General features: G+C 37.2%; 1 protein-coding gene across 9 annotated transcripts in view; it reads left to right on the top strand.

Moving 5' to 3' along the window:
• The window catches only part of RANBP17 (RAN binding protein 17), a 335,940-nt gene that overhangs the window by 254,623 nt on the left and 59,805 nt on the right, over positions 1–21,512 (top strand). For all 9 annotated transcript variants that reach the window (XR_011505729.1, XR_011505728.1, XR_011505727.1 and 6 more), the window contains 2 exons: positions 10,342–10,445; positions 16,165–16,253. Coding sequence is in view for 6 of the 9 variants with exons in the window: in XM_044777678.2 (XP_044633613.1) it covers positions 10,342–10,445; positions 16,165–16,253 (193 nt within the window). In the remaining 3 variants the exon portion in view is untranslated. The remainder of the gene's footprint in view (positions 1–10,341; positions 10,446–16,164; positions 16,254–21,512) is intronic.

The following is a 21,512-nucleotide window of genomic DNA, read 5'->3' as shown; positions in this document are numbered from 1 at the left end:
AATAAGTCCATGTCACACATGTCTTCAGGACCTGGAAATGAATGGGCCAAGGTCGTTTTTCATCTCGTCATCATAGACAAAAGAACCCCCATAAATCTGTGGTAGGTTAAACAGTAGGATAGCACTATCAGTATTCACAACACTACTGCACTTATCATTGCATTGATAATTGCTAGTCATGATGATGCCCAGAAAGACCCTGATTGTACACTGCCTTTTTGAAGACTACTTTTATTTAGTATTGCCTAATGTAACAGTGAGGTATGAGAAACTGAAGTAAAAATCTATAAATTTGAATAATTAATAGGATTTTATAGGTTTCCCAGGGTTAGATTCCTTTGAAATATTTAACCCATAACAATATACAGTATAAATTAATATTTTTAGTTCAAGGTTTTTTTTAAAAAAGGTAAATATCTGTTACATTGCAAGCACTTTTTAGATACCTTGAGAGAAACAGAAAAAGACAGGCTATGTGGAAGTGCCTTGTACATGGTAGGTGCTCTATATGAGTAAATTGAATCTGAGTATAGATAAAACTAAAAACAACAGCAGCTACACTCGTGGAACTTTCGCGTTGTTTGAAAAGAAACTCTTTCCTTGTTTATCAGTGTTTTTTTACTTTTTAAAATAATTAAATGTATATGATAAGCATCAAGTGATGATTTGTGGTATGTATGAGCTTCTTTCCCTCGTTAAGAACCAGAGTTGCTCTTCTTCCCAAAATATGTTGAGCTCCTTCACGGAGACTTTGCCTTTTTCATGTGTTCTAGCACCGATCTCAGCATCTCTACCTTGTATGTGCTCAGTAAATATTTGGTGAATGAATGACACACAAGGATACTGTAACCAAGATGCCATTGTTGTGGCTCCTGGAATCAGCTCTGCCTGCCAGGTTCTCTCCGGGAGTAGCTTTGATCGTTGGCCTCTCCAAGACAAAACAAATCAGGTGGCTGATTACTTTCACAAGTGATTAGCTACACTTGGCCAGTCTTGTGCTCGATTAGTCGCCTGTTGCTCTCTGTTCAAAATGTTATTACTTTATAGATGATCATTTGTTCAGTGTTGTTGAACACAGTTTTATTATTTGAAGCCTTGTCTCGCAAACTAGGTTGACTGGAACATTACTGTCAGAATTTCTGTATATATGGCGTTATAGTTTTCTATCATGTGTTCACTGTCATGGAAACGAGGAAAAAAGAGTTAGTGCTATTGTCAAAAGAAGCACAGATCCATGTATCAAATGAAAGAAATAAAAATATTAGGTAATGAGAATTCTCAAATTAAACAAAGAAAAATTTGTAAAGGAACTTTTTATATCAGATTTTTTGGGGCGGAGGGAGATCAAATAGAAAAAAACTCCTAACCAACCTGCTTGCAAAGCTCTGGATGTGATTCTTGGATTGAAATATGAAATGTATTCTAATTGAATCCTACAAAATAAATTAAATATGTTTTGTGTATAAGCCATGCACATTGGAGTGATTAGAAAAGGGGAAAGAAATTGGGTGTCACATTAATTGGTATTTACTTTGAAATGCATTTTGGTTTCTACTCAATAATTTGTACTTTGTATGAATTTAATTAGATGCTGTGTGCCCCAGGTTGTATTTCAGATGAAAATGGTGGATTTTTTGGCAATAAACAGTTGTACCACTTTATCAATTTGTTCCGTGGCTAAACTAGACAAAATGTTCACTTGTATAAAGAACAAAATTGAAAGCATTTCATCATCAGAATGATGGTGTTTCATGTTGGTAATGTATTTTTTTGTATTCTGGGCAATTATAAAAATTAATGCAAAAACTCCCTTCACAAGATAGCATACATACAGAAGAAAATGTGTGACCAACCATATGTGCATGCATGTTAGCCCTTCCAAGAATCACTTAAAGTTCCCTAGGTTATTTTTAAATTAACTTTGTCAATCTAATAAACTAAGGGAAAGATAATATTACCCAAGCCAGTAAATGGAGAACCTCCAGGGAGCTGTTCAGTATAAAATACTTGAATAAATAAAAACCTTCTATTTTGTTTAATTTGAATAGAGGTGAATTCAGTTGACAAATATTGGAGAGGGGAAGTGTGGAAAGAACTACAGTAAGGCTTTTTGTTTTGTCGAGAATTAAATATTATTAGTTGCAAATTAAATTTTTACCAACCACAAATTTAGAATTGCTCAGTGTCACTAACACTTGTTTCTCCTTGGACATTTTATTATTGCACCCTATCTTGAACTACTCAGATGAGAAGCATATTGATAGGATCCGAGTGAGCAATGCTTTCCTTAGATATTCGAACTCTAAGAAGCAGTCATTTCTTTTTTAATGATTACGGTGATACTAATATTAAAATGGTGTTTATAGACTTTCAGAAATAGTTCTCTCTTTAGGGATTAGGGTAGCATAGTATCCATCTACCTTTGTGGCTTATAACAGGTAATTGGCACCTGAAGATATCTCTAGCTTAAATTTGAGAAATTTTAAATAACAGGTAAATGAGTTGAATAAAAAGGAAAGAGTATTCTAGAAATAGCTACTAAAGATAGAAGTAAAAATAAACAGGAGAAGAAAACTTTGCTTTTCTTTATTAATAACTAACATTTGTTTACAAATGTCTAGTTTGCACACCACTTTCATACACATTGTCCTGTTGATTCTCACAACAGCCCACGTGAAATAGGTATTATTGCGTTGTTTATCTGTTAGAAAGGTGAAGTACAGAGAGATTAAATGGCTTGCCCAAGATCAGTCGTGTAACTTGTAGCCCTCTGCCCACATTCTCATTCACTTTTGCTAAGCTGTTACTTCACCTTTCATATTCTCAATCAATTAGGAAATATAACTTTTTCTTCTTTACTTTTATTTGAACTATTTGGACTGAATGATTGATTTGAGGCTTGGGGGGCAATGAGAAGATGGGAGAAGGGATTACTTTCCAAGCTTCTATCAAATAAAGAGATTCATGTTTATTATTTGCCCTATGTAGTTTTATGGTCAGTGAAAGTCAAATGTAGTTTTTAAACTTTGTCCTTATGTCTAATAATTGGACAAAGCATATTTCTTCTCATGGATAAAGGAACACAGAAGTAGATATCCCAGGAGGGTTTAGCAAGTGAGAAGCTTGATCAGAAATAGCTAGTGTTCTGATAGAAAGAATACATCAGTCTATCACCTGTGTCCATGACTTGGCAAAGACTGTCTGGAAAATAGACATTTGGGGGGTGGAGGGAGTGGGCAATAAGGGGTAAAGAAGCAGCTGGAAATACTTAGAATCTATAATGAGATAATTAAGACTAATTAGCTGGCCCTGTAGGCAGAAAGTAGCCCATTAAGTCCAGCTCCAGTTTTAATAACTTACCTGGTTTTGAGGGTAGAAAGTCCAGAGCACCCCAGGGAATGAGATGCTTCAAGGGTGAAACTTTGAAGGTAGGTTTCTTAGAAAAGGAGTACAATAGTCTGCAGGCTTGGGGCACTGTATTTTCCTTCTGGGAACTAAAATAAACATTCTGGTTCCCTAGGGAAAGGAATTAAAGGGAGCCTCAATTTTCTCATCTATTAAATGGAGATATCTACCTTGAAGAGTTGTCATGTGGTTTAAATAAGAGAAAGACGTGTGGAACAATTCCTATCACAAAACAAGTAGTCAGTATATATTAATTAATTGAATGCACCATTAGGGGCACTGTCTGACACTAGGACCTCAAAATGAGGCAAGTTCAATACCCTTAATGCAGCTACTCTGCCTTCAGTACTTGGGCTGTTATTTTCCTATAGAAGCAAGAGTTGATGATACTTCCTGACAGATACTAAACCATCCTGCCCTGCCTGAAGCCATAAATCATTTCAAAGCCAGCTAGAACTCCCAGGTAGTTTAGAGGGAAACTGAAATGAAAACCAGATTCTGGCCCAAATTAGAGAGATCTAGCTAGGCACATTTCTCAAGGCTTATTCTGATAAAACTTTAGAAGTGCTATCCTAATGAAGCACTGGGGAACAGCAGATGCTGTGGGCCTAGACCTGCAAAGTCATTGGTTCCTATCAGATTGTCTCTCCTCTTAATTCTCCTTAGTTTGGAACAGAGCTTCATAGCATTAGACTTGACCTTTACTGACTATACTAGTTTCCTGTTACTGCTGTAACAAATCAGCACAAATTTAATGGCTTAAATATTACAAATTTATTCTTTTACATTTCTGGAGATCAGAAATCCAAGATGGATCTCAGTGGGTGTTGGCAGGGCAACATTCCTTTCTGGGGGCTGTGAGGAAGAATCTGTTGCCTTTTGCAGCTTTGAGGCTACCTGCTTTTCTTGGCTCATGGCCTCCTTTCTCCAGGAACAATGGGTCAACTCCTCCTCATGCTGCTATCTCTCGTCTTCCCCTTCTGCTTCCCTCTAACACTTTCAAGGACCTTTATGATTACGTTGGACCCACCTGGATAATCTTCTATTTAAAAGTCAATCAATTAGCAACCTTAATTCCCCTTTGTCACATAACCAAACATACTCAGATTCCAAGGATTAGGATGTGGACATCTTTATGGGGCCATTATTCAGCCTATCATACTGACCTATCACTAATACCAAAGTATTTCACACACTTATCAAACAATAAATCCTGAGTAACTGTCAGCTACCATCATTTATTATTACCATAATTATTCAAATTACTTGCTTCTCCTTGGCCACTCCCCCCCACCCCCAGTAATCCAGGTGCTGTTTGCATTTGAGTTTGAGGAAATGAGAAGTTTCACTGTTCTGCATACATTTGAAGGTGGGAGAAGCAAACCCAGATTTTTGTTGGTGGTGGTTTTTTGGGTTTGTCTGTTTTTGAGCTTCACATACCATAAAATTCATCCTTTTAAAGTATACAATTCAGTGGTATTTAGTATATTTAGAATGTTCACAAGATTGTACAACCATCACCATTATTCAATTCTAGAATATTTTTATTGCCCCAGAAAGAAACTCTGTACCTTAAAGTACTCACTCTTCATTATCCCTACCCCTAATCCCTGGCAGCCACTAATCTACTTTCTGTCTCTGTGGATTTGCCATTCTAGGCATTTAACATAAATGGAATTATATTATATGTAGCCTTTGTGTCTGGCTTCTTTCCTGCAACATAATATCTTTGAGGCTCATCAGTATTTTAGTGTATATCAGTACTTTGTTCCTTTTTGTGGCTGACTAATATTCCATTATATGGATAATACATTTTGTTTATCCATTTATCAGTTGATAAACAGATGGGTTCTTTCCACCTTTTAGCTATTACGATAATGCTGCTATGAACATTCATGTATCAGTTTTTGTGTGGACATATGTTTTCAACCTTCTTGGGTTTATACCCAGAAGTAAAATTGCTGGGTCAGATGGCAACTCTGTGTTTAACTTTTTGAGTAACTGCCAAACTGTTTTCCACAGTGGTTGCATCATATTATATTGGCTGTTCCATGGTAATTACATTCCCACTACTGAAGATTTTAAATTGTATGAAATAACAAAGTGTCCTACAAATAAAATATCTGAGAGCCAACCTACTAGAAGAACTGCTATTTGTATTTTAATATGACTTCTCTGAAGGAAAAAAAATTGAAACTCATAAAATTAATAACTTTCTTTTGAATCAGAGCCTCAGAAGTCTTGTAGAGGGGATCAGCTTTCAGTTTTACCTAAAAGCTGAAGAAGTTATTGTTTTTATCTATGCATGACTGAAAACTTACAGTAGCATGTTAATATTTACTTTTTCTGATGCCAGTGAAAATATTAGTCTATAAATTGGCACTTCACCTTCAAATCATACTGGTTTCTGGGCCCTTGTCTTTTTAGAAAAAAAAAACTAGCAGCTTCAATTATTATTCTTAAAATGGTCACATATACATTTGACATACTAAATTATATGACTGCATACTTGAATATGAAATTATAAGAGCGTGAGCTTATGTTTTCTTCTTTCGTATCAGAAACAGTAAATGATACCTCTATGGGTAATACAAATGAGGAAAAAAATCTTTAGTAGATGTATAAAGTTGTTTGATATAAACGAAAATGAACAGTTTTGCAGCTTAGATGATACTACATATCATGTGGCTGTAAAAGAGGAACAGTGCTAACTGAAATATCAACATTTCTACAGGAATAACGCACCAATATCTCACAGTTCCCTACCTTAAACTCAAATGATTGCTGAGAAATTCCTTTCTCCTCACCAGAACCAACCTGATTGTTCTCTACCCCTTCTAACTTCACATAGCTCCAAACTACGTCCCTGACTTCAGTCTCTACCTCTGATACCTTCCACCTCATCAGAGACATAGGGAGAAGAACATGGGCTTGGGAGTAAAGCAGACCTAATTGGGGATCCTAATTCACTCACATTTACTAGCCAGAGGATTTTGAGCAGACTACTTAACTCCTTTGAGCCTCTCTGTTCACATGTGGAGTGGGGGAAGTTATCATACAACTTCATAGAATTGAGACCATTAATGACTTGCAACAGTGATTGAACACGGTAAGAGCTACATAGGTGTTAAGTAAATTAAGTGCCAAATTCATTGCCTGCACATAATAAGCACGCAGAAAATAACTACTGTTATTCAGTCACTGCACAAATATTTCTTGAGTGCCAAACATTGTTCTAGGCACTGGGGATACAGCCATGATCAAAATAGACCAGGTTCCTTCCCCACAAAGCTTACATTCTAGTAGGGAAGATAGTGAATACATATGTAAATTGGTAGCCAGTCATAATAAGTCTCATAAGTAAAGTAGTTTATGAGGTTTGAAAGTGAGTGAGGGTCAGGGGCACACAGTGCAGTATTATTTTAGTTAGAGTGGTCAGGGAAGGTCTCCCTGAGGAAGTGACATTTAAGTGGAATTGTTGCTTATGTTACTGTCTTTAGTATTTGCCCCTTGATTTCTCCCTGCACATTTAAGTGGCTCATCTCTTATGCTTCTGATATCCCTATTTGCCTCAAAATTTGATTGAGGAAAGAGATGGGGTCAGGAAGTTTTTTCATCTGTAGCTCAGTATATTAAGTGAAGGGTTGAAATGTTAATGTCCTGAGTCTGTCTTTGTTCTAAGTAAACATTCTTACCTTGGGAAAGCTTTGTTCCCAAAGGAAGGGTATTGGGCAGGCAACTTTGTGGTTATACTTTATTTGATCACCATTTGATCGCCTCTCTAAGTCCATGTTAAACTCAAAACAACAAAAATACTAACAGTTGTCATTTATGAAGTACCAAACACTGAGCAAGGGGGCTTACAGATGTTTGTCATTTAATCCTCATAGCTAACTTCATCAAGTAAATATTGTGTCTCTTCATTACAGGTGAAGACACTAAGGCTTAGATGAGTGAAGAGACTATCCAAAGTCAGATAGCTAACAATAGCAGAGCCAGGAGTCAAGCTTAGAATTTCAAAACATCTACTCTTTCCAGGACACTCTGTCTGTGTGCAGTGATCGTTATCAGTTCTCAATAATTCCACGTTTATAAAATACTTTATCTTAGAAGAGTAAGATTACATAGTTTAAATATAATGTGCATATATATATTATATATTTAAGGATTTGATAATGTTTACTTCAGTTGGTTATTGTATTTATTTATTTTTTGAGGAAGATTAGCCCTGAGCTAACGTCTGTTGCCAATCCTCCTCTTTTTGCTGAGGAAGACTGGCCCTGAGCTAACATCCGTGCCCATCTTCCTCCACTTTGTATGTGGGACACCTGCCACAGTGTGGCTTGACAAGTGGTGCCATGTCCACACTGGAGTTCTGAACCGGCAAACCCTGGGCCGCCGAAGCGGAATGTACACACTTAACCACTGCGCCACCCGGCCAGCCCCTAGTTATTGTATTACTCTATGTCAGGTGTTAAGAAATAAGGGCTTTTTAAAATTCACCTTTATTGAATAACTCCTTTTCATTCAAATACAGTATTTTCCTAATACATGCCAGGTACTGTTCTAGGTGCTAATACTATAATAGTTAGTAGTAGTACTACTACTATTTACTATTGAGCATCTTCTATTTTTCATGTGTTAACATTTAATCTTCACAATAACCTACAAAGATAGGTATTTATATCCTTATTTTGTAGATGAGAAAACGGAAGCTCAAAGTGATTAGTAAGTATCCAAAGTTAAACAGTATGTGGTGGAGCCAGACACTGGGCCTGTTTATTTCAGAGCCTTACCTACATCATTGTGCTTCACTGAGAAATGTGAAGATGCACCGTCTCAGCTCTCCAGGAGCAAAGCCAGAGATACTATGAGTGTAGGCCGATAGATCTAATAATTTACATGCACGTTATAAATTGTATCTCAGTTAATCCCCATGGTAACCCTCATCAAGTGGTAGTAGTGGTGGAATGATGTAGGTGGTATTATTAGTGTTGTTATTAGCTAGATGCCTAAATATCTGCAATTCAAGGGAGACTGATAAATGCTATCTATAGTAGAGAGTCAGACAAAATGCTATGGAAACCCAGTGGGAGAAGGGGGAAAACTTGCAATGGGGCCTTAGAGAGTACTTGCAGGGGAGCCTAGCTCAGACAGTGGGAAAGCTGTCGTTTGACCTAAGCTTTGAAAAATAAGAATGACTTCTGTAAAGGTCTCTTAATGTTATCACCATTTGACAGAGGGTGTCTTTAAGAGGAATAACTTGGTCACGTAGCCGGTTAACAGAGCAGGGATTATAATTTGGTTTGCTTTACCCTTCACCTGGGACCCTGACCCTTGTCTAGAACAGCATAGCAGGAAAGACTCATTGGCCTTTTAACATCTCTTTACGAACAAAGTGAAGTCCCTGATTCTCTTGGACTCCAGAAACAAAGTATATGTAAGGTTAAAAGGAAAAGAAGTCAAAAGAGATCAGGGTCAGCCAGATCAGCCACTCTTTAAGGGTCAAAAGATCCTGATTCTGCCATTGATCTTCTTTCTGTGTGTATCGGCTTGGACCTCATTTTACTTAGTCGTAGAATAATGTATAGGCCAGTATTTCTCAAATATTTGCATACATTGGAATCACCTGGAGGGCTTCTTAAAACAAAAATTGCTTGAGCCAGCCCTGATGGCCTAGTGGCTAAAGTTTGGCATTCTCACCACTTCAGCAGCCTGGGTTCGTTTCCCAGTCACAGAACCACACCACTCATCTGTCAGTTGCCATGCTATGGCGGTGGCTCACATAGAACTAGAAGAACTCACAACTAGGATATACAACCATGCACTGGGGCTTTGGGAAGTGAAAAAAAAAGTTACTAGACCCTATTTCCAGAGTTTCTAATTCAGTTGATCTGGGATGGAACCTAGGAATTTACATCTAACAAGTTCCCAGGTGGTGCTGATGCTACTAGGTCAAGGACCAAACTTTCAAAACCACCAGTCTCTTCTCTGAGATCTCGTTTCCTCTCTAATGCTGTTTAAAAACTGATAGCATAGACATCAGGAGGTCTGGACCATGTAGTTCTACCTCCAACTAAGTATGCTACCTTGAGCAAGTCATTTAACCTTTCTCTACCTGTTTCTTCATCAGTAAAATTGGGCTCATAACTCCCTGTGGTATAGGATGAATGAGAGAATCAACTTCTCATTTAAAAAGAAGCTCCTTTTGAAAAGAACACTATATAAATTGTCACTTGTGCATATCGGTGTATGAAGTGAGCATTCTGTTTTGGTAGATTCCTTGAGGAAACTACAGTCTACCTTTAAAGTGAAAAAAAAAAAAACATAGAAAATGTCTCTTCTCTCTTTTCTATAAAGAACAGAAAGCTTAGTGCAAGGGGAAGTGTACCCATGGTGAAGGTACTTAAAATCCAAATGACCCATGAGGGACCCCATCCTATTTGGCAGATAAAAGTTTCCCTGCTATCTATTTAACAAATTAATAAAAAAGAACATAAATAAAAGAGAATAATAACTTAGAGCTATCTGGGCACCTGAGTCTGAGCCCTTTAGGGCCTTGGCACCTAAAGAGAAGAGGAAAAAAACATCCTTGTCTCTGAGGCTTTGAAAGTGGCTTTCCTTGAGGCATTAGGGAAGCTCTGGGGGTCCTAAGAGCTGAAGGGCTGAGAAGCCTGGGGCATGAGTCTGTTTGATCCAATAAAGAGCCAGAAAAAAAAATGGCTGGTAAGTAATTTTGCTATTTCATTTGGTGCAAAAGAGAAGGCAAAACACCAGAATATTCAATGAGCCAGATCACAAAATGTGTCATGGATGTGAATGCAGCCTGACCCCTTCTCAGGGACATTTCTAAGCCTGAATGCAGTGCTCACTGCCGAGGCTAATGTACAATAGCATGCATTTTAAACCATGGTGACCCTTTTGTTTTTCTGATAGGCGAAGATGAGGACGAATTTGAGAATTTCATGCTGCCTCTTACAGTCTCTTTTGAAACAGTATTACAAATATTCAACAACAGCTTTAAACAAGAAGACGTAAAGGTGGGTTTGTTTCCAAACATGAGGAAAGACGATTTTGTTCATTCTAGGTTGTCTAGATCCAGGAAAAGGTTCTGCATATTTGTGTGTGCTCTGTGTGTTATCAGCCTTGCTTTCGCAATTGCATGTGCTTTGAGTTGTACTTGTCATGTAAGTACTTTTCTAGTTTCTTATACAAATGGACTTTGAGGTCAGCAAATGATTTTGGGCAGTCAGTTTATGATTAGATGACACAGACTCGTCTCTTGTGGCAGTATCTTTAAAAAAACGTTTCTTGTGGGTACACTACTTTAAATATCCCTATTCCCTCATCTGCCCTGCGCTGTATGTTTCAACGTATTTATATGGAGGAATGCACAAACATACACATGCTAAAACATTACATCTCTAAATATTTTTTTAAACAAGAATTTATATAAATCAAGACTTTATTAAATGGCTAGGCATATATGTATAAATAGGAGCTGGTCTTGAAGTATTGCATTCTTAAACTGAACAAAGTGATTAGGATAACTGATAGCTAAATAAGGTTTTTATGTGCCTGTGGGAGCCATATTAGGATTGATTTGACAAGTCAGTTCAGCTGTGGCAACAGCCATACTATCTAAGACAACATTATGTTTTATTAGTAAAATCTTTAAGTGTAGCAAGCTGTTTGTGACAAAACAGCCCCATATTTTAATGTGGGGGATGGGAAGCAAGATCTGCTAAATAGGAACAGCATCTTCTGAAATTATAATGCATCAGGGCTATATTAAATAGATTGACACTGATTATTATTTTTAAAAGACTAATAAATGTACTCCGGAGACTATAGGCACCTTTGTTGGTGATGGTTGAGTCATATTTTATTGTTATTTTAAATATGTTGAAAATATTAACCATCATTTTGCATGGCTCCTCTTCTCTCCACCAAAAACAATTAGCAGTAAGAAGCCAAATAGAAAAACTATGGCCTTTGATGATTATTTTAGTGTAATTCATTTACCAAAAAATAATTAGCTAAATACTATTCCTTTTAATTGGGAATAGTTTTTGAAATAATTGTTTATCAACATGCAATAGTCATAAAATTTTAAAACCAAAAAAGATCTTAGGGATTTTCTTTGTGTTTATAGTCTTGCTGAAATTCTTCACCACAGTTTCTACTCAGGTTAACTATATTTTTTAGATGTCTTCCAAGTATTTTTAATGACCAGCAAAATCTTTGTAGCTTTAAGGTGGCTATTGCTGCCCTTAATATCAAAAAGAAGCAGTGAGGTTGAAAAACACCATCTTTGTAAAAATTACATTTGTCTCATTTGAAGATTTCATTATACTCCAAGCCTGTTTTGATGTAATCCCATCTAGTTTGATAGAAACCATTTTCCTAGAGTCATTTTTAATGGAGTTCCAGTGATATATCCCTAAACCAGCAAGTTCTTAACGACCCTGGAAAGTGACTGCTTGATTACACTTTAACGGTATTTGCAAATAAAATCACAAGTAATTAAGGGGAAATCTCCAGGCTTTTGAGCAAGTTTGATGCATGATAACTGCCTGATTCAGCTTCATCTAGAGTAATGCTGTGTAGGCAACAGCTACTGAGATCAATAGCAACGTAATGATAGTGGCAGAATTAAGTGAGTAACCTGAGAACTGTGCCTCAGAATGCATGCAGCTGCCACGAACCAAGGCCACACAGTGCACTCCGTGCTTCCGTCCTAAATGTTCATCAAAAGACGCCCTGCAGGAAAATGGAGTTAGATGCTCTTTATTGCTGATCGTGTCTCTTGCCACATTTATCAGGGAAATTGGATTAGCAGTTGGCAGCTGCAGGTAGACAAGATTCTGCAGTGATTAAATATGCAGCTTGGCTGCATTTGTTGTGACAGACCTTTAGTAAATTCTACTGTAAGCACCATCTGTCTAATTTGTATAAAGAAAACTGGGTGCTTTAAGCTACCGATAAAGAACTAAATCTGTTGCTTTATCATAAACAAAACTTTTGCACTAAATGCTTTTAAATGTAATTTATTAGGTTAAGGCTGTTTTTCTATCATGATGAATAAATAATATATGCAAAAGTGCTTTCAGGTACTTCATTTTGCAAGTACTAGAGATAAAAACAGTTCTGTTTTGTTCTTCAATAAAGTATTTAGTATTCCAATCCACGGGAGGTGATGCTGTTAAAATATCTCTATGAAAATGCCGCAGGACTGCCAAATTCATTTAATTTGCAACCCTTACCAGGATTTTCTAACTCCTATTTATAGATATTTTTCCAATGCAGATTTCAGGATGAACATAAGCATTAAGGACCTATGTTGGCAAATTGAAATATGGCTGTGAGGGGAAGAAATGCTGCAAGACTCTTAAATTTATAGCTTTGTTTCCTTACTTAGTCTTAATAAAATTGAAGAGAACATTGAATTCTTGTCTTGGGTTTTTCTCTTCAAAGTAAAGGAGAAAAGAAAGAAAATGCTGTGACAAATCCTGGCTCTAAAGTGTTAGTTCAAAATCTATGTTTTTTTCCCCTTAGAATTGTATCCATAGTAAAATATAGTCCAATACTCCTGTGACTCATGCATCATTTTTGATTTGGCCATGATGTCATCAGTTTTAAAGAAAATGAATGAAAACTTCTTGGAGGAAGAGGAGCAGTTAAATAGGAACCTTACTATCTTTAGTCCTTTCGTAAAAACTCCACAATGTTAAATTATTTAAAATCCTTGATTTTCAGCATGCGCACATTAAAAGTTTTCGCACTAAGTGCCAAATGTTGCAAACAGCACTTTAACAGAATGATTTTGCTTTGATCCCTGTAGCAGTTCCTGAATAATTTATCACAGGTTATTGCCTTAATTCTGGAGAGGGATAGAGCAATAAAGGCAGATGAAAACACTCCAGTTGAAACACCTTGGGGCCTGCTCATTCCTCTGACACGGCTCTTTTGTTGGAACTATTTAGAGGTTATTAAGATGTGTCTCCAGAATTAAGAGTATGCTGTAAGGATGAAGACAGCCATCTTAATTCTAAAGACAAAGCACAATGACCCTTCACCTTCTTTTTCTTTGTTGTTATTATATAGTAGAATTATGAGGATAATATTATAGCTGCCCCCAGTAGTGCCACTACAGTAAAGGGTCTGTCAGACTTTCCATTAGAAACCCTGTTTTGGGGGTCAGGGTGGAAGGAGCCGCATTTCAGCTGTTTCCCAGCCCATCCATCTCACACTTGGCACCCAGACAACTGTTCACCATGCAGCAGACTCAAGCACTGAGCAATTTCTCCTTGAACTATCCAAAAAGGAATCCTTAGGATTAGATACCCCAGACCTACCCCACTCCCAAAAACACCCTCACTAAAAATATAGGAGCCTCTCACTTTTCAGATCAATCAAGTGTTGGCCAACTGGAGGAGAAAGGCAACTTTTGAAATAAATCTCTTCATACTATTTTAAATGAGATGGTAAATTGTGGCTCCTCCCCCCTAAATTTCAGTCAGGTTACCTCTCACCTCTGAGATTGTTTAGTAGTCTGGTTGAGCTCCTAGTTAACAGTTTTCCTGTCTCATGTCAGAACTGGGTATGTTTTGGCTATCAAGAAAGTATTCCCTTAGTGGTGTTTGAGTATGTGTATAGAATATTGCAGTACTCTTGCTGCTTTGAAATAAAAGATATTGTTTGAGCATAAGAAATCTGTGTCTTACTCACATTGACACTGCATTTTCCTGCTCAGTCGAATCTGTTGAAAACATTTAGTTATTATATTGTTATATGCGTCCTCTGCTCTGTGGTAACATTTTCTAAAATTAAGCGTTGATATAATTTCATAGATTCTAGTCAATTAGAGCACTTCTATTAACTTGACATCTTTAAAGGAAGAAAAATTTGTGATAAAATAAATATTAACCTTTTGTATGATAAGGATATTCAAAAATATTTTAAGAGCCCTTTGCACTAGGCACAATGTAAAACTCATGGTTCCTATTGACTAATTTAGAGTTGAACGGTGGGTACCATTATGCATATGTGAAAACTTAAGATTATTTAAAAAGTAGCCTGTAACCTCTAAGTGTACATAACAAAAATAGACCACAAAGGCCACTTGAATACAAAGACTGTCAAGTTAAATAGTCAGAATGTAATTGTTCAAAGAAGGCTTCTCAGAAGATTTATTTTGTTTTGGAGGCTGCAAGAAATGTGGAAAGCTGAGAAAGGGGGGAACAAGTTTCAGGTGGTGAAAATAGGTTGCATAAAAGGCAAAATGTTTTTAAAAAAAAAATAGCAAGTGACACGAGAGAACTACAAGGAGACTAGAAGATTATAGAAAAATAAGGACTGGTGAGATTATGAGGGGAAAAGGAATAAGTCATTTAAAGAAGCAGAAACAGAATTCAGGGTTTGCAGATTCAGAAATTCAGGTTACCATCATTCTATAAACTGTTAGGCAGTATAGAAACTGCATATTCTTATGAACAACTTCCCATTACATTGAGCCACCTTTTAGGTGGAGGGGGGCTTTTGGGGGAAAGAGGGTCAAAAATTGCAGATACTTCTGACTGGTAACTATTATTTGCTACCTTGAAATGTTATTTAACCATTAGGATGAGGGTCAGGATTCACCTCAAAATCCTTAATGATCATTTAAATGCCTTCCTAAAAAGGTTTTAATTTATTACCAAAGTGTGAGGAAAAAGAAAATCTGGTAAAAAGGAAAGTTCAGAGAGCATTTTCTGGCAGAATATTTCCACTGAAACAGTATCCTCAGAAATCACAGTTGCACATCTCAATTATCCCACCCCTTGTTTTACAGTTATGTTTATTTGTGCTCTTTGTTCTGACATTCTAGCATCTGTTCATGAGTTTTCTTTTTCTCTTCCCAATCATCATCCTAAGGACAGCTTAATTAGGAGTCCAGAGTACAAGTCAGATCTCTTATTTGAGTCAAGTTTTTTTTCTTTCTCCAAAACTAAATATTTAGGGAACACTTACTATGTAGCAGGCTCTTGCTAGGCATTTTTACGTAAATTTATTCCTCACAATGCCTCTGTGAAAGAGACATTATTAGCCCCTTTTATAGATGAGAAAACTGAGACTGATAAATTGCCTTGCCTTAAGTCTAACAGTTAAGAAGTAAAGCTGGGATTCAAGTTCATGTCTTCCGACATGGGATATATAACTGTTTTCCTTACAGCTTTTCCTTGCTGTGGAAATCTGTTATTCTGGGTGTGTCATGGTACCGATAAGTCACCTGGCCAGTTTTATTTTGTCCTAAGTTACTAATGATATTCCTTAGGTATCTTTGAATGCCATTGTGCTCCCAGGATAGACTCCAAATTGCACAGTGGGACTGGTTTCACGCAATTTGATGTGGTTACGATTTGCTGTTATTAAATAATGTCTAGACCCTGTGCATTTATGTTTTGTGGAATTATTAATCCTCATCTCTTTTTTTTCTAATTGGCATTATTCAGAAACAAAATTCTTCTATTAAGAATCTAAATGTTCCTAAACTACTGGAATTATGACTTAGCTCAATTTATAACAAGCAGAATAGAGTTGGTCGGCAGATTCGATGGTCTGTTTAAAGAGTCTATAGTTTTCAATAGAAAGGGATCTGAGCGAGACATTTTAGCTAATGAATCAAAATCAGATATGTGGTCATTATTGCCTGATTATTACTCCATCTGCTCTGTGCTAACGTGAAAATCAATTACTGTGTCTCTTTCCCACTGACAGCGTATGTTGATCGGGCTGGCAAGAGATCTTCGAGGGATTGCCTTTGCACTGAACACAAAGACCAGCTACACCATGCTGTTTGACTGGATGTATCCTTATTACACTGTGACAATACCAGCTCTGTGCACAGAGGGATGCCAGGCCCCTCGCTTTCGTTTAATAGTATGGCACAGTAGGGAAGAGGAAACAAAGCTAAATGAACTAATGTGTAATCAGCTAAAAATTACAGCACAGTGGCAGCAGTGCAGATAACTGAGCACAGCATTTGGAGATCCAGCTCAGAGAGGTCACTTTTTTGGTGCCATTAAATATTGACAACTTAAAAATCACATCCACAAATGATTGTTTAGGTTGGGGTTGCAGGGGTAACTGGGCTAACATATTTAACTCAGGATCAATGAATCCTACCTACTGTTTGGCATTTTCAAGGAAATTTGAATTTCTACTCCATTTCAACTAGCAGGGCTGAAAAGTTCACTTTGTCTCTTTGAGGCTTGCTTTATCATGCTGCAGTTTTTCATCACCATGGAAATATTAATGGACATGAAAAGGGGGAAATAAATGGTCAGGATTTTTTGTTTGGTATAAAATTTGAATTTACCTTTGCCAAGGCTTAGTACAGACAGCAAAATAAATAAACAAAGAAAAAACATCTCTGACAGAAATGCCTCATCGTATAAGAGTAAAAAGAACATGGACTTTGGTATCAGACAGACCAGGCTTGAAATCCCAGCTCTCCATTTGCTGAGTAAACCTTGGCAAAGCATTGTACCTCTCTGAGTCTTGGTTTCCTCGTCTGAAAAAGGAGCCATCCGGCGCCGGCCCGGTGGCCGAGTGGTTAAGTTCGCGCGCTCCGCTGCGGCAGGCCAGGGTTTTGCCGGTTCGGATCTTGGGCGCCAACATGGCACTGCTCGTCAGGCCACGTGGAGGCGGCGTCCCACATGCCACAACTAGAAGGACCTGCAACTAAGATAGACAACTATGTACCGGGGGGATTAGGGGAGATAAAGCACACACACACACAAAAAAGGAGACATCCAGTATCATGGCTTATTGTGACCATTAAAGTAAGTAATGTGCTTTGAATAATGTCTAGGACATATTTGATAGTCATAAAGGGTCACTATTAATATTGTTTTAATAGTATTGATTGAATCCCCTTTGATCCTAACAGGAAGTGACTATTTATGCAAGTCATATTAATGTAATATAATGTTTTCATGCCTTTATACATGAAACTATCAGAGCATGTAAGAAAAATTGGATAGCCTTAAAGTTATTTTATTTTTTAAGTTACACTATTTCTCAGTGGCTCTTTTCAAACCCTTCTTATCCAAACTTCCCTCATAAATTAAATTGCAACAGAAACTTCTTAAAAGCAATCTTCAGCTACTGATGCCACAATTATGGCCAAAGCCGTAACTAAAAGGAGGTGTTTTAGGGAGAACTCTACACTTTAAAAAAATTTTTCAACATTAATTTGAATAGTGACTTACATTATTAGTTAATATTAAACCTGCTTTATCAGATTTATATGCCTATAGAAGCATTACACACAAGAATTTTCCATGTCACTGAGGAATCATGTATGTCTCTATATCAGCATATGAAGTACATGTACAGAGATTGTAGATTTTAACATGGAAAGTCCTATAAAAAGTCATATAATTCTTTTAACTATAAAGAATCAACTGGAATTACTTATGACCTTTTATTTCTCAAAATATAAATAGATCACAACGTAAAAACTTTCATTTATTTGAAAAATCATAAAAGCCTCATTTGGGCACTTTAAAATCAATGATTATCTTGAAACCAAGCTACAATTTTAGGATGTCCAGCAAGTAATGTTTCTTGTTTTCCTCTTCAACAATCGTAACCAAGAGTCAAGGTTAGAACTTTTCCCCTCAGTGTCAAAGAATAGAAATATCTGTCATAATTGATACTGCCTAAAATTTATAGAATATGTTGCAATTTAAGTTTGTAATTAAGTCTGTTTTCCCTTTCCTCGCTGAACTCTCCTTTTTGGCACCTGTCTGAGGTGAAGCTTCTGTCCAGCAGATGGCAGAAAATAGCAAACGGAAAACCCTGGGACTTAATGTTTTGTTTTGAACTAGAAACCATTGTCTCTTCCATTTGACCATAGATGTTGATGTTATTAGGGTTAGGGGCGGAGGGCAAGCGTTAGTTGTGCAGGAAGCTGTGTTAGATTGCCAAACAGGGTGGCTTGGTACTGGCTTTGCTTATAATAATTGAGTTTCAGTAACAAATCAGCTTCCTTGGGAAAAGGCCAAAGGCTTTTCATAATTGTATTGACAACAAAATGAATATGATAAATGGTGTTCATTCAGTTGAGACAAGATTTATAGTTTTCCTTTGGGCAACGGATGAAGAGCAAATATTTATAATAATAGTAAAATTTGTTTAAAAGTTACATTATTTGATAATTCAAAAAGCTTTATTAAAATATTTTGAAATACTTTAAGCAGTTTCAGGTGATAAAGTACAGATTCTTTCCAAAGTATTCTAGTAATGTAAAAATGAATAAGTATATGATTAAAAACCATGGATATGAAAGTCATTTATTCTTCCTGAAATATTGATATGTCGAACCGTCAGTGATGATTCCCACATTACTGCTTGGGGAAGTTTATTTGCCTTTTATCTACATAAATGTGTGTTCTTTAATTTGTTATACAGTCCTTAGCATGCAGAAGAAACGCCCTATAAGAGCACATGTCATCTTAAAGTCAAAATGCATTTTATTTATGGCGAATATTTGATAAAATGCTGTTTTACTGGTTAGCTATTTAATTCAAAAACGTTTCTATAAACACTGACTGCATTAAGTGCTACAGGAACTACGTTGCTTATCACTCTGTCCTTCCAAAACTAAATCACCTCAAACTGTTCGGCAGTCGTTTCACTGCTGGAGAATTGCAGAAGAATCATTGATATACTTCCTTACCCCTATAGTGAGGACACAGCAGTGTAAAAGCACCTTACCTTGCAGTGCATTTAGTCACCTTCTTTATACTTTTCCCAGATCATACTTAGACTGATGTATCAAAAATCCAGAGAGAAGGGGCCGCTGGTGGTGCAGCAGTTAAGTGCACATGCTCTGCTTTGGCTTCCCAGGGTTCACCGGTTCAGATGCCATGCATGGACCTACGCACTGCTTCTCAAGCCATGCTGTGGCAGGCATCCTACATATAAAGCAGAGGAAGATGAGCACAGATGTTAGCTCAGGGCCAGTCTTCCTCAAAAAAATAAATAAAAATCCAGAGGGAAATTGAAAAAAGTAAAGGAAAATGTGTGACACTATTTCCTCACGCACAATGTTTTAATTGTCATAATCTGATCTTTGAGTCCACTGTTTTTCAATCAGGCAATCAGTGCTGTTTAGTAACATGCATAAACATTATATAAAGACAAGGCAAGACCATAAGATATGTGGAAGAGCACAAACTTTGGAAGAGGACAGTACTTGATTCCACTCCTGGTTTCACCACTTAAGAACCTGTGGGGTCTTGGGTAAGTTACTTAATTTAATGTCTCAGGATCACAGTTGTCTCTTCTGTGAAAGAGGGCTAATAATACCTGTCTCACAGGTGTGTTGTAAGAAGTGAGTGAACCGACATATGTAAAGGGCCTAGGACAGAGGCTGGTGCAAAGTAAATGCTCCACCACTGTTGTTAGTTCCTTTGCCTAATATGGAATGAGACACAGGGATCCCGTTTGCTCACTTGTTTAGCAAATTTGGCTAATGACTGTGCTAGGTTGCATGAGGGATGTAGATTACTTAGACTCAAATCCTACCCCAAAATGAGCTTATAGTTTAATAGAGTCTGTTAGATACTTACATAAACGACTATAATAAAATATAGAGGGTGATAAGTGCTATAGCAAGGATACAAATAGAGTAATTACATTTAGCTGGAGAATCAGGAAAGGCTCTGTGAAGGTGAAGATACTTCCCTGGATCTTACCAAATAAGTAGGATTGGACTACTGGGCCTGTGAAGTAAGAGGTCTTCAATTGTCCTGTGCACAAGTTTAGGAAGAGGAGTAGTGGAGAAGATATGTTATTGTAGATACCACTTATTTCGTGCTTGGAAATGCAGACTGCCTTGGACCCTTGAATATCAAGCTAAAGACCCTTATTCCCTTGATAGTATAAATCAATTGATGGTTTTGATTGACTAACAAAATCAAAATTGTATTTCAAGACGAGAGAAAATAATCAGCAGTATGTTGGGCAAACTGAAATAGAGAAGAAAGGAAACCTGAAAAATCACTGTTCAGTAAGCATTTTTTGAATGCTATGTGCCAGGCATGAGGAATGAATAAAAGGAATGCTTTTTAGAAGAATGAGTAAAATGGATTGCTCTTTAGAAGATCACAATCTAGGGCCAGCCCCAGTGGCCTAGTGGTTAAGTTCAGCACACTCCGCTTCAGCGGCCCAGGTTCAGTTCCCGGGCGTGGACCTAGACCACTAGTCTGTCAGTGACCATGCTGTGGTGGTGGCTCACATATAAAAAAAGGAAGATTGGCAGCAGATACTAGCTCAGGGCAAATCTTCCTCGGGGAAAAAAAAAAGTCACAATCTAGTAGATATAACAAATAACTAATAATCAATGTGTTGTAGCAAAGATGCACGTAAAGGACGACATGAACATATAAGAGGAAGAGATTGGTGTTTTTGGCAAAAAGAGTAGGCTTCCCAGGGAAGAGAAAGTTTGGTGAGGTGCTGAAAGATGGATAAGCATTTGCCAGACAGAAGAGAGAGGAAAGGCTTCCAGTAGCATTTGCCTTCATGAACAAAGGTACAGATGTTTCATGTTCATGGAATACCTTTAAAATAAGTTCTGAACTGGGAGGCAATTTCTATTCTGGAACCACATCCTTACACCTTTAGCTCCTAACAGTTTTAACAAAAACTCTCATTGCCTTCTAGTATATTATGATGCTTTCTCTACTGTGAAATCCCAGAAGAAAGAATTATGTTTTTACTCATTTCTGTTTTCTTGAGGTCCAGCACATAGTAAGTACTAATGACTACTGGATGGAGGGATGGATGGATGAATGGATGGGTGTTGTCAAGAAGCAAACCTTGTACTTCTCATTTTTTCATAGTTGGCGTCTTATAAGGCAATATCATATCACTAATGCTCTTGATTTTTCATTTATCTAATGTTGACCTTAGGAATTCATTGAGAAGATCTAGGTGAAAGCAATTAGATCTGTGCCTCTTCTACCTAAGGACTCTCACTCTCTTTCTCCTATCCATATATATGTGGTCCTCAGACAGCCCCTGGAAAATTAAACTCCTAGAGTGGGTGCTGATTC

The sequence above is a fragment of the Equus asinus genome, chromosome 9, assembly GCF_041296235.1.
Source record: "Equus asinus isolate D_3611 breed Donkey chromosome 9, EquAss-T2T_v2, whole genome shotgun sequence".
Classification (NCBI taxonomy): Eukaryota; Metazoa; Chordata; class Mammalia; order Perissodactyla; family Equidae; genus Equus; species Equus asinus.
Note: the sequence above shows the minus strand (reverse complement) of the source record. Positions and strands in the feature narration are given on the sequence as shown.